Here is a 13,464-nt window from a genome sequence, read left to right on the forward strand (position 1 = left end):
ACATGAAAACTTACATCTACAATCTCTTTATGAAATGAAAAATGTAATTGTATTCAACCTGAGATACACTTTGTAGTGTCGTTCTGGTGGACCAAAACTTTTGGCACTAAAATTTCAAGACTGTACTTTAGACAAATTTCCTAGAACTGCATCATTCATGCTGGTTTGAAATGAGAATGCATGGCCGTGTCAAAGATACTAATTGATTATTAATTATCATTGTTAAAGTAGTAGGCTGGCCTTTATGCATTGAGAGGCATCAATCTCCTTTTCACAGTAGGAAAATAAATATTTTACAAATCAGGCTAATCACATCTTGAGGAACTCACTCTAGACAGCTGTTGGACCCCCAGGCTCACCCTACGACCCCTGCCTCTGCTCTTCCATTGGCAAAATACAGTATATAGCTTTGTCACCATCATGTTCTGTTGTCATGTGTGTTTAATGCGGTGCGAGGTCATAGCTATGGGCAAGGAGCATGTAATAATAATAATAATTTTTATTTATATAGCGCCAACATATTCCGCAGCACTTTACAATTAAGCGGGGACATGTACAGAAAATAAATTCAATACAAGGTAAGACAATTTAAACAGTGACATTAGGGGTGAGGTCCCTGCTCGCAAGCTTACAATCTACAAGGAAATGGGGGGACACAATAGGTGAAAAGTGCTTGTTATTTCAGGTCTGGCAATTCTAATAAATAGGGATTTTCATATAAAGCTGCATGATCCGGTCATCAGCCCGTGTGTTTAAGTGCAATAGTCAAGTATCAAGTGCAGTTATCATGTGCACGGAGGGTGTGGAGACAGATGAATAGTAGGGTGCAGATTCAGAGTAATATTTGGAAGGAGGGAACAGGGCAAAGTTAGTTTACTGAGTAGTTGATGTGGTAGGCTTGTTTGAAGAGATGGGTTTTTAGAGCGCGCTTGAATAGGTCAGGGCTAGGTATCAGTCTGATCGTCTGGGGAAGTGCATTCCAGAGAGCTGGCGCAGCATGAGAGAAGTCTTGGAGACGGAGGTGCGAGGTTCGGATTGCAGGGGATGTTAGTCTTAGGTCATTTGTAGAATGGAGGGCACGTGTAGGGCGATAGACAGAGATGAGAGAGGAGATATAAGGCAATGCAGAACTGTGGAGAGCTTTGTGGGTGAGAGAGATGAGTTTATACTGGACCCTGTAGCGAATGGGTAGCCAGTGTAATGACTGCCACAAGATGGCATGTCTCCTCCTTTTACACTCTGGCACACTACATGAAATTGTGGGTCCTGGCTGGGGATTGTGTTAGTGCTGTGAGGGCCTTGCACTGGACTGTAGCCGGTGATGTTGGCTGACCAGGACCATACATTCTACAGTTCAATAAAGTGGACTTCAGTTATAAAAACACAGTCTTTACTGAACGGTAACTTGATAAGGGTTATGTACAAGGGATAGAGGGTATAAAGTCTTCTGGATGTTTCCTTTGCAGTATAAAGCAATTTCACACACAGTACCCTTCCACTGTAGACTACTCTAGGGCCGGTGAAGCACACTGTTTCACCCTACTTCATCACAGACTAGCTTATCGCCACAGTCCTGATCATCAAGTCTCTACTTGCTCAGTAGTTGCACTTCCTATTTCTTCTACCACTAGCACCCTGAATTTATAGTTCAGCAACCCCACTAGTACCATGAACAGAGTCCTGTTTAGATCCGTTACATTCAGCATTTTTCAAGGTCAGTGTTTCTCGTGACACATAGTCCTATCCAAGTATCCCTTTTATGGAAGGCCACTCTGTCTAGTCAGTTGCTTAAAGGGAACCCTCAAAATCGAAGATGAGCTAAGCAGCATCAGGGGCTTATCTACAGCATTCTGTAATGCTGTAGAAAAGCCCCTGATGTATCCTGAAAGATGAGAAAAAGTGGTTAGATTATACTCACCTGGGGGGTGGTCCGATTGGATGGGCGTCGCGGTCCGGTCCGAGGCCTCCCATCTTCATAGGCTGACGTCCTTTTCTTGTCTTCACGCTGCAGCTCCGGCGTACTTTGTCTGCCCTGTTGAGGGCAGAGCAAAGTACTGCAGTGCGCAGGCGCCGGGCCTTTCTGACAAAGGACACCTGCGCCGGAGCCGCAGCATGAATACAAGAAGAGGATGTCATTGTAAGAAGATGGGAGGCGCTGGACTGGACCGCGACGCCCATCGGACCAGACAGCAGCGGGACCGCCCCTGGGTGAGTATAATCTAACCTCTTTTTCTCATCTTTCAGTATACATTGGGGGCTTAACTACAGCATTACAGAATGCTGTAGATAAGCCCCTGATGCCGGTGGGCTTAGCTCATCTAATATTTTGGGGGTGACAGGTTTCCTTTAAGGAGTTCACTATTCCCTTTTTCCTTAGTCTCCTTTCTTGTAGTTCACCCAATACAGCAGCATTGCTCACAGAACACTTCCTACTTGTACTTAAACTCAACCCTTTATATCTGTTTACAGGAATCAGTCACTTGCCCTAACACTGATCCTCTTGTACTATGGGCTAGTCCCAAACATTAGCTCATAACTTACCCTAATGTCATTAGCTAACTACAGTTAACTATCTTATACTGCCTACTTTATGTACTAAACCCTAAATCATATGTCCTAATATTAAGACATCCTACACTGTACATTTCTAACATTACTTATGCACTATACATATTACACTGCACATGACACAATATAAATAAAGATGCAAGACATAATACACATGACCCAATTAGTGTCTTTGTGAGTAGAAATGTGACAGTCCAGTCCATCACCCTTACATTTGCATACTGTACCCTGCTCCATGTAACACATGTACATATGCACATTTATGGTATATCAATAGATCTTCTATGAACGCTTGATTTTGAACCTGATTGATTCCAAGAACAGTGGTCCATTCTCAGTGCACATGTGTTGCCACCCATGCTGAGTATGTCATAGGAACACAAAGTATTAACTATAATAGAAAGCCCCAAATGGAGTCAAGGCACCAGCTGACCACCATTGCTCTACATGGAGGTATTAGGTGTGCTACGCCTCTACAGTCACTAAAAATCTGAACAAACTGAAATAACGCTGACCTTCATAAATTTGAACGTCCATATACCTCGTATTTCCAATACCATAATGCAGTCATCCCCAATACAGAAAAGGCCGGAGCAAGCCGTACCCCCTCCCCCCACGGCGTAGGCGAAGGCCTGCATGACAATGGGGGGGAGTGGGGTAGGTAATAGGTTAATGAGAGGGGAGGGAAGGTTTTTGGTCTGAGGGTTTATGGGAGTTTATGGGAGTGGCACTTTTGGATCGTGAGCAGTCCCGCCCTCCCGCCCTATTGCTGTTTTTTCTAAAAAAAAAAAAAAAAAAGGGGGTTGTGTTATGTTTTGATCGTTCAATGGCAAGGTCGTTTTTACTTTGGGTCATTGTGGCCGTGGCGGCTGGGAGGAGTCCTGGGAGTTGGTAATAAATTGGTTTGGGGATCCATTTTGGCTTATGGCTCCTCTGTTTTGGTGTTGGTGTCTTTTGAATCTGGTGAATGGTGGTTCGGGAGTTCCGGCAGGGGTGGCCGGATCTCCTGGGATTTTTTACCGTGAACAGGGAACCCTTGGTTGGGTTTTTGGTGCTCCCAAGCCAGGGTTTTTGGACGGCTGGGAGTAAAGTTGGTGTTATGTACGTTCACGGTATGGGTTGTCAATCACCAGATTCTTGGGGCTCCGAGGACTCCTTCTAGCCTTTAAAATGTTATGATTGCTTTGTATCAATGTATTTATTGTTTATGTTTAATAAAAAGGCTACTGTGGCCTATATCATTCCAAAGAATTAATGTGGTCATGTCTTTATTGTTTATAGGAATGATAGATGGGGGCCACGGTTGGGAGAAGAGGTGTGGGGGGTGGGTCTTTTACCTCAGAAGACTACCCTGTCGACAATACCAGGGTCATGCCATATATCGATGCGCAATAAAACACACGACTGAGAATGTTCGATTTTTCAATATTTCTTTTATGAAATCTCCTATTTCTGAGATGAGAATTTATAAAATAAATTTTGAGATATCTTGTAGTGTGTTTTGTTGCTTATCAGTTACTAGAAGCTGCATTTTGGGGCCAAGTAAAACTTTTTAAAACTGTCAGTTGCCATAAATGTCAATTTTTTAACCTAGTGTAAATTACATAGTTAAATTGTTTGAAAAAGGTCCATCAAGTTCGCCCTTTCTGCACCAATTGTACATTTTGTCACTAATTTCACTATAATCCACAATGTATTATTTGTACGGAGGAAATCTTCCAGCCCTTTTTTAAATGCTGCTATAATGTCTTCCATTACTACCTCCTGTGGTCGAGCATTCTACCGTCTGACTGCTCTAACTGTAAAGAATCCTTTCCTTAGCTGCCAGAATTGCGGTTTCTTCCACCCGTAATGAGTGCCCCCGGTCCTTAGTATGGTCTTTGGAAAAATGCTGTTATTCTTCAATTTGGCATTTTTTTCTCTTTTATTCCTTTACCTCTCCATTTCTGACATATGTCCCCTTCTTCTCTGTATGTAAATCTAGTCGTCTTAGGGATCTAGGAGTGGTCCTCAATTCTTTTCTGAAGGTATCTTCTTGAGGACCACTCCCTCTTGACTAGCAAGATTATATCTACATATAGGGAAGTGAGGCACAAGAGCGCAAGGAAAACAATGCCAGGTTCAGAAGAACAGTGGCACTTACACCAGGTAAAAAAGTGACATATGGCAAGTGACAGGTCCTCTTTACTTCTTCAGGCTGAATTCCTAAAATTGTCTATACAAGACCATGTTGGATTTTTCTCACTATGGTGAATATGATGGTTGATCATTATTTATAATTTACGTTTTTCTATGAAAAGTTTTTTGGAATTGCAAATAAAAATTGATGAAAGCAATATTGAAAAAATCCAACTTGTTTTATGCCGTCTTTTTGCCTTTTATCACATAAGAAAAAATACATATGTCAAGTGACAGGTCGTCTTTAACCTAAAGGTGCTGGTTTATTAAAATAGTTCATTTGCAAGAGTAAAACCCATTTAATATCAAATGACTTTCCGATGAAAGTTGACAAAACTGCAAGTAAAAAGGTACCGTAATTTGAAAATTAATTAAAAAATATAATATATAGAGAGACATGGAGGGGTATGAGAGCTTCTGACGTGAGTCCAAAATAACAGGGGAGCAGATATTGAACAGCGCCTCCTCTCTGATCTGACGATGACGGTGCGTGCATATCCCAGAGAGAATTCAACGCTCCTCAGTATCTTTTATGTTTAGTATTCTGGGCACTTGTCACTGACTCACTTGGGGGAGGGGAAATGGTGCACCGGCTGAATGGGAGGCTGGAGCAGGACTGGTGTACACAGAGAGAACGCTGGAAAGGCATACGGAGAGGGGTGAGAGCTACTATAGCAGAGGGGTAGGGAAGACTCAGGTGTGTGTAGGAGGAGGACACAAGATTTGCCCACATCTGTAGACGTTTACAGATGTGTCATGCACAGGAAGAACTTGATGAATGAACTGAGGTGGAATCCAAAACAGGGAATGTAATATCATGGGGGTGTATTTAAAACCCGACCATTACGAAGCAAACCTGCAGGGATTTAAAAGGAAAATCAAAAAAAACAAAAGATAAAGGAGAATTGTGATCTATAAAAAGAAAATAAGTGATAGGAAAAAGCATGATCCAGTTATTATTACATTACAAGTCATCGGTGAAAATATAGAGTAGGCGGATATAATCACTAAGAAAAGAAAGTAAGAGTTAATGTGGCCCTAGCTGTGACTGATCCATCTGATAGAAAGTTCTTGGTCTATGGAGACAAAATGACATTTTCAATCAAATTAAAATCTTTCCAACAGCCACCCCCAAAAAAATCCTCCACAACTAACTCGTATTATGACATTTGGCAGGAATTTCCCATATAAATCAATGTAAAAAGCAATCAATTTTTACCATAACTTACCAAAATTTTCTATGGTTAAACTCATGATTGCAGCAAAATATGCCTGAATATATAGTGTTTCTGTCAAAATATCAAATCCTCTGGTTAACGTTTTCTGGGTTTAACTTTGCACTGCCAGACATTTTACTTTAATATACAGTACACAATAAAGGCAAAAAAAAAGGCTTTCATTATATTATTTATTTAAAGCTGTGGATAGATTAATTTTGTTCAATTTAAGAAGTTTGTTAACATTTCTAAATTTTATTTCACAAACTTTTCAGTCTGCCATGTCTTAAAAAAAGATTGAAATACATTTCAAACTTTTTTTCCCAAAAATATTATAATATAACTCTATTAAAACTTATGTTTCTGCACAAGCGCAAACAATGCTTATTCCGTATAGGAATTGACCTAGTTATTCTGTATTCACGCTGTAGCAAATAAGCGTGATTGACAGATTAGAAGCATGTGAACAGAAGACGATAGCAGAGTTTGCCACAATTTATGTATATCCAGTTAACTCCCTTAATGCTACAATGTAAAACATGCCATGAATTGAAAAGTTGTAAAAAAAAAAAAAAGTGAGCAAAAAGGGTTAAATCCATAGCTTCTGCTTGCCCCACCCTTACCTCCCCTTGGCGAAACGCTACCAATGGGAAGCAAGTCCAGGTGAGTCAGAGCCCAACCCCTCACCTGGCACAGTGCAGAACAGAGCTGTGGGATAGCAGAGGTGCTACAGGGAGTGCATCTCCTCCAGTACTTTCTCTTCTCTATTTTGAGACTTTTCTTGAATGCACTGAATAAAGACAGAGGTGCTGGTGTGAACCCTTCTTGGAATTTGACCAGAAATATCCTTCCATGTGCTGTAAGGGATGAGGAATTGGCTTCTGCAAGTGTCCAAAACTCTATGATCTGCCTTAGTTCTGCAGCTGCCTTCTTGGTCCTGCAGCTCAGTAACAGTTTAATAATAGGAAAAGCACTGGAGTTTCTGAAATTTCTAAGAGACTATTCCATTCTCAGCATTGAACCTTAGCCTGGCCTGCCAGAACTGTTTTTTAGGGCATCATCCTTCTCATTCTGACACTCACTAGAAATCCGCAAGCTTATTCTTGCTTATTCTGCTCCCCCCCCCCCCCCACCCTCCATCCAGTCTCTCTTGTCGCACAATCTGTCAGAGCCCTAACATTTCCTCTCCTTTTTCTGTGCTGGTAAAGGGCTTTTCCAATTTGCTGTCTAAAGAAGAGAGTGGACAGAGTGCTTCAGAAACCACTGAAAGAAAAGGGGCTGAGAAGCGAGCAGCCCCTCCTCGTAAGATCTGAGGAGAAGCATCCTGTGTTTGCCAGACCCTTCCGACTGAAGTCATGATTTTGGGTGAGTGAACATTTTCCACCTTTTTTATTATTGCTTTCTTTTCTCTCTTAAGCTGTTGCAGTTGTGAGCAGTAATGGAATCTATTGATTGTGTTGCCTCTGTCTGCATCACTTTACTAAGCTCCTTGCTATATTCTGCTATGTTATTTTTATCTTCCCATTCACAGATTTACTGTAGCTCTCTTTGATCCTGCCTTTCGCTCATGTTCGTGTCTTTGACTCAATATTTCTATGCACCATCAGTGACTTCCATTTGTCCCCTGTTCATCTTTATTTGCCCCTCGCCAGCGGTGTGTATATTTGAGGAGAGGGAGTAGGTGGATCACTCTTACCCCTTACATCATATCCTTCAGCTGGAGGAATAACTTATTTGCTTTCTGAAATCTGTCAAAATTAATTTTCGGTCAATGACCAATAACTCATCAACTTTCATCTTTATTTCCCCCTTCTGAATTTTACAATCTAATGATTTTTCCAGTAAAAAAAAAAACTTTAAAACTATTGAGGGGTTTCCAAGTAACGGGTTTGTCATTGCTTTGAATTTTATTTTTCGTCTCTGTCTTGATCATGGGTTGACCACTTCGATCCATCACCTCCCCATATCTTAGACCTCGTAGAAAAACTTTTTGTATGATAAACCACCATTGAGTAGTTTACAAGTAATTACAACTAACTACTGGTTAACACTCCTTCCCATCTCCTCTCAACTTCATGTCCCTTTCCCCTGAGTCTAAATGTGAGCAGGAGGCCAAAGCTTCTTTCATACATCTCCTAGCGTGGGCAGAATAACTTTGTCTTTGGGCTGCTGTTCAGAGCATACCAACTCAGAATTTTGACTTCGACCGGCATTGTATCTCCTGTATTGTCTTACAAATTCATACCCTATCATAGATTTGGATGTTCTAATGTTTGGTCCATTCATTGGTCTTGTACACTTGTTTACCTAGTAACAATATATATGGTACATCTCTCACTGAGGTACTGGAAGTGATGTAAAATACTTGGTAAATGTCAAGACCTGTGTTTATTCTAATATGAAATATTAATCATTGCTTATTTCTGGCTAATAATCTGTATTTTGGCATAGTAGCATACAGTATGCTGTGTTTTGCTAGCTGCCATATGTCGCATATTGGCTGGAAGGATTGACGTATAGTTAATGCTACTGAAATGTTAATGCGCTCCCTGTATAGAAAATCAGTATATTGTAGGTAGTGGAAGTGAGAATTTATAGAATATCAGCAGAAGGATAGGCTACTGTACATATGGCTGATGACTAGAACAAAACCACACAATCAAGACTGGGGGCTATGTTGACTTTCAAAATTCAGAATTCCTGACTTTTCCTCACTAACCTCCCACCATTTCTTCAGGGTTAGAAAATGTGAAAGTGGCCCAGTAGGCTCTGCGGTAACTTGGCTATCTAAGGGTTGTGATGCATATTGTTCACTGGGGAGTTAAAGCATTCATTCTAATGGACACAGCTGCACGTGTCCCTCCTCACCTTGGCTCAGCACCAACATTTTCAGCAGCTGCGCCTCTGTATCCCGCCTTGTAATTAAAAGAGACAAGGAGTCACTGTACCTGTTCCAGTCAGGACCTGAACAATGACAAAACGCCATTTCTCAAGACTTCCTATTATAAACTTTTTTTTTGCCTTAATGTAGCCTTCAAGAGGATCAGACAATAAGATCAACCTCTTCATACAACTGCAAACCGTTCATATTCCACAGGCAGCACTACTTAAAGGCGATATCTCAAAGCAAACATTTATCACCTATAAATACAGGGGGTCCCACTACTGGGGTACTCATTGTTCACTAGAACTGGGAAACTAAACTCCAATATTGTGGAGACTATGGCGAAGTGGTGACGCATGTGCCTTGTTTCTCTTTTTAATGTTTATGTGACTGATGGAGCTAGCAACATTATGTACTGCACTGTGGATAGGTGATCATTTTTTGACTGAGATAACTCTTTTTGTGCACAAATCCAAATTTTCTAATATCTAATTATGAAAATCACGATAACTGTAGAGTTACGTTCCCAAAAGACCATCTCATTGAGAAGACCCTTTTATCTAGACCATATCTGAGACTAATTTTGAGCTCCACCATATCTTATGTGAACTGGACTTCTGTGAAGACAACCCCTTTAGAAGACTATTTTTCAATGCAACTTAATGTAGCAGTAACAAAGAGGTTATGGTCAATCATGTCACAAAGTTACCTCCAATATTTGCTTAGTTCCTGTTCTTTAGGGAGCCATGAAACACAAGGCAAAGTAGTAGAGTAATGGATGGTTATTGAAACGCTAAGCTCATTGACATTGCTTTCGTATTTTATTCTGCAAATGGCACGCTTGGTTTTCAAGGATCTAAAGCTTGGTATGAATAACTTCAATTAACTTTGTATCGATCATTCCCTACGTGCTCCTTTAGAAACCATTGTTTAATATAAACAATAGAAGCAAGAACTCACCGGCATAAAGCACAGCACAAACATACTCAGTGTGCGGGATAAAAGGATGTATAGAGTTGCTAGGGTATAAAATGTTCACATATAGATTAACGGGAAGCTAATCTACGGCAAACCTGACACCAGAAGCTCTTAAAAGGCTTCAGTAGTCATATAAGAATCCATGAAGTGCAATATGAAACCAAACCACTTTAAAAATACAAAGATGAAAAATAATGGTAATCCATTCTTCCAGGTGGTAATATAGTCTGGGTAACCCTGTAATCATGGCAAGGAATGGTGGCCTCTAAAGAACCCAAGCAATGTAATTCTTATGCTCGTTTTGTTTTTTTTTCATAGAATTTTATATATGTACAAGTAATTACTCATAAATCCTGATTTGAAACGGACTTTTAAGCATTTTTTTTTAATAATTCATCTGATTTGTCAACCCTGTAAAAGATTGTTCCCCTGTCATCTCTTTGTAAATCGTCCTCGGCGGAGGAGAAATTGTAGAGGCATGACTAACAGTCAGATATTGTTTACATCAAATTAGTGTCTACTTTATAGTTTCTGCATTAGCCGGCAGCAAATTGTCTTTATGATGGTGACCTATATGCAAAGAAATAATGTTAATGATACCGTAGGTAGGAGTACATTTAAATCATTGTTACAATATAGTCCGAAATCCAAATAACCCAGAACCTATCCTGAAATTCTGGTTTATCTGGCAACTAAATTAATCACAACTCAAGAAAAGTAGGACAGTTTCAGACCTATTATTGTAGCTGCTGTTTGTTTTGGCTTCCTGAAAAAAGAACCACCATAAAAGAAGATGAGGGTTAAGAAGGAAGCATTTGGTTGTTTAACTTGACCAAAAACATTGATATAATATTTAAAGATAAATATTACAGCTTCAATCATGAGAGATTATGGCTCTGAACTCTGTTGTACAGAGCTGTAATATGGGATCCTGAGAAATGTAAAAAAAAGAGAGATAACATGTAAAAAAAGATTGGTTGATGCACTTCCTAAGGTTTTGGAAGTGCATTTAATCATATGTATGAGTTTTACATCTTTTTTTTTTATCTCTATCAGGGGCCATAATATGAAGGCTCGCTGGAGTACATGAAGTTTAAAGGTGCCCATACACATAAGATGACTGTCGGTTGAATGATGCTTCCGCCGATCGTTCATCCGACAGCCATCTCAGCCGACTGTACCATACACAGAGAAGGAACAATACAATCGGCAGTCCAAAATTAGACATTTGCGATCAACATCTTCTCTTTAATGGGCCGACACCCCCATGCCCATTAAACCATAGTCCAAACCTGTCGATCTTGGCAGATTCGGACAAAATTAGTCTAATGTGTATGGGGTTTTTTTTACTCTTGGACATTCCCATTGTCAGGAATATTAGCATAACCACAGGGTTATGGTGGATGTAATAGTTGAACAGTTGATGTCAGGGGAGAGAAGAATATGACCTGCTCAATTTTAATATCAGATCTAACTCCCATTGCCCTTTTTAAAATTCAAGAATGTTGGACGAACCATTTGGGGGAGATGAAAGACACAGTTGTCTTCTAAATGAGAGGCCAACAGCTTTCTAAGGCATATGGGGACTTTTAGACTCACCGCATATTGTTAAAAGATCCACATACAGATATATCAGTGGTGAGTTTCTGATTTATCACTATATTATAGGATATAAGCCTTATACATTGTCGCATTATATACTAAAAGCAGCTTAATGATACAGTCATTTACATCTATATAGTTTTCTATTTTAATCCTCTGCAGCAATAACACAGGTTTACAGTGGTCTTTTAAATGGTCAATGCCATGTTTAGCATGCTGGATAGTCTCTGGCAGTACTGGGACATCTGTTGGCCTCTGCCTGGAACCTTGGGCATATGGGCTGTCATTCCTCATTCCTACTCAAGATCCATAGCATTTAATGAGGTGATAATGAGTTTGCATGTACCAAGAGACAGATGTGTTTAGAAACACGCTCTCATAGGGATGTATGTTAATGTTGTTTCATTAACGCTGAGTCAGGAAGCATTGGTCAGACAGTGACTTTGCCTTCTGCATTCCTCTGTTCTAGGACTGACTGGTACCAAGGACAGGATTTATTTTCATAGCTGATTCTCTTTGAGTGGCATTATAAAGTCTACCTGTATACTCAAGTTTTAAAGCATGTTAGTCATAGATATTTCAAATATAGAAGCTAATTATATTCATGCTTTTTTCTGCATTTATTCCCAGTCATGTTCAAATCTTCTAAAATTTTAATGGGATCAAGGCTTAAAAAATGTATGGCCCTGTTAGGATAGGCCATTAAAGGGTTGTTCTAATGTTCCCTTTGCAAGAGCGCATTGCTCCTCTGCCAACTAGCTTCCTGCTTACCAGGGACCGTGCACTCTTGAAGACTGACAGTTTGGCATAGTCGCGCTGGTGGTCCTAACTGAGCACTCCCCCGTGCTTTTAGCAGAAGCAACATTGCCTCTGCAGAAGGGGTGAAGTGCAGAGGAACTGAAGTTGGCTACAAACGGCAATCTGGTCAGCTTCTGAGCTCTACTAATATGCTATAACTGAGCCCACAAGTGGCCCACGTGCCTTATCTATGTAACCAGACACTGAAACTACAAGGTGGCTGGCAACTTAGTTCACGAACTGTACACTATAAAATTAAAAATCCCTCTGTTAATAATGAAATCTTCACAAAATAAGCTTGACCCACTTTAGTCTATTGCACTGAGAAGAAAGCAGTCATAGAAGACAGAATTGGGCGTCCTCCTGGTGCTGGTTAATGTCACCATTCCATCATGTTAAAAAGGACCATCGGGTGCTTACCGTATATCCTTTTGCCCATCTTTTGCCTCCTCTCACGTGAGGGTCCTAGAGTCGGAGTAATTTTGTGAAGGTTTATACTACTCATGAAGAAAATTGAAGGGTTAATTTGATTAGAACCCTCCTCCATCATCAACCTATGCAGTCGCCATACTTTTTATACCTATGCAACTGAATTATGTTAGTGTCACATGGTTCTAAACATTGTATGAGATTTCATAAATACTCATTTCTTCTACAACTGAACTTAGTCTAGTTTTCCAAAATGGATGGAAGTAGAACACTTCTTCCGTATACTATTTACTGCACTTTACAACAGTCTTCATTCTGAACTGAGAAAGTGGAAACTTCATGGAGATCATCAATCCCATTATTGAATCCCACCTGTGATTAAAGGGCTACACATATAAAGGTGGAGTGTCCCTAGTATACACATTCCATCATAGTTCTAAACTTATCTATGTATTCTCTGCATTTTTTTATCACTTTCAGTTAATTTTTATCCTTATCTATATTCCGAAGAAAAGTTACATGAGGCTTTCAATAATGAGAATAGATTTTAGAGTGTTTGCACACATAACAATGCTTCTATAGAAAAAGGCTGGCAAGCGAGAGTCTATCAATGCCAGTGCTAGAGAATAGGCCAGGACACGCTCAGAAGGGAAAAACAATACTTATAGCAGGTTTTCACACTAGCAATAAAAAATGAAGGCTTATCCTCCATAGTCAGCCAAGTAAAGCAATGCTCTCTGCAGAAGTAAAGTGCAGATGGGAAATGTTCAACTTAAGCCACACCTTGAGAGAAGATAATAAGGGCTTTTC

At 40.1% G+C, this 13,464-nt stretch overlaps 1 protein-coding gene across 2 annotated transcripts in view; it reads left to right on the forward strand.

The window, feature by feature from the left end:
• ZNF385A (zinc finger protein 385A) overlaps positions 1 to 13,464 on the forward strand; it is a 240,422-nt gene that overhangs the window by 9,761 nt on the left and 217,197 nt on the right. Inside the window, exon 2 of one of the 2 annotated variants that reach the window (XM_077297924.1) lies at positions 7,172 to 7,328. In XM_077297924.1, coding sequence (XP_077154039.1) covers positions 7,319 to 7,328 — 10 coding nt within the window. In that variant the 5' untranslated portion in view covers positions 7,172 to 7,318. Of the gene's footprint in view, positions 1 to 6,648; positions 7,329 to 13,464 lie in introns of those variants that run through there. The other variant, XM_077297923.1, reaches the window with a different exon arrangement.

Source organism: Ranitomeya variabilis, chromosome 3 (genome assembly GCF_051348905.1).
Source record: "Ranitomeya variabilis isolate aRanVar5 chromosome 3, aRanVar5.hap1, whole genome shotgun sequence".
Lineage (NCBI taxonomy): Eukaryota > Metazoa > Chordata > Amphibia > Anura > Dendrobatidae > Ranitomeya > Ranitomeya variabilis.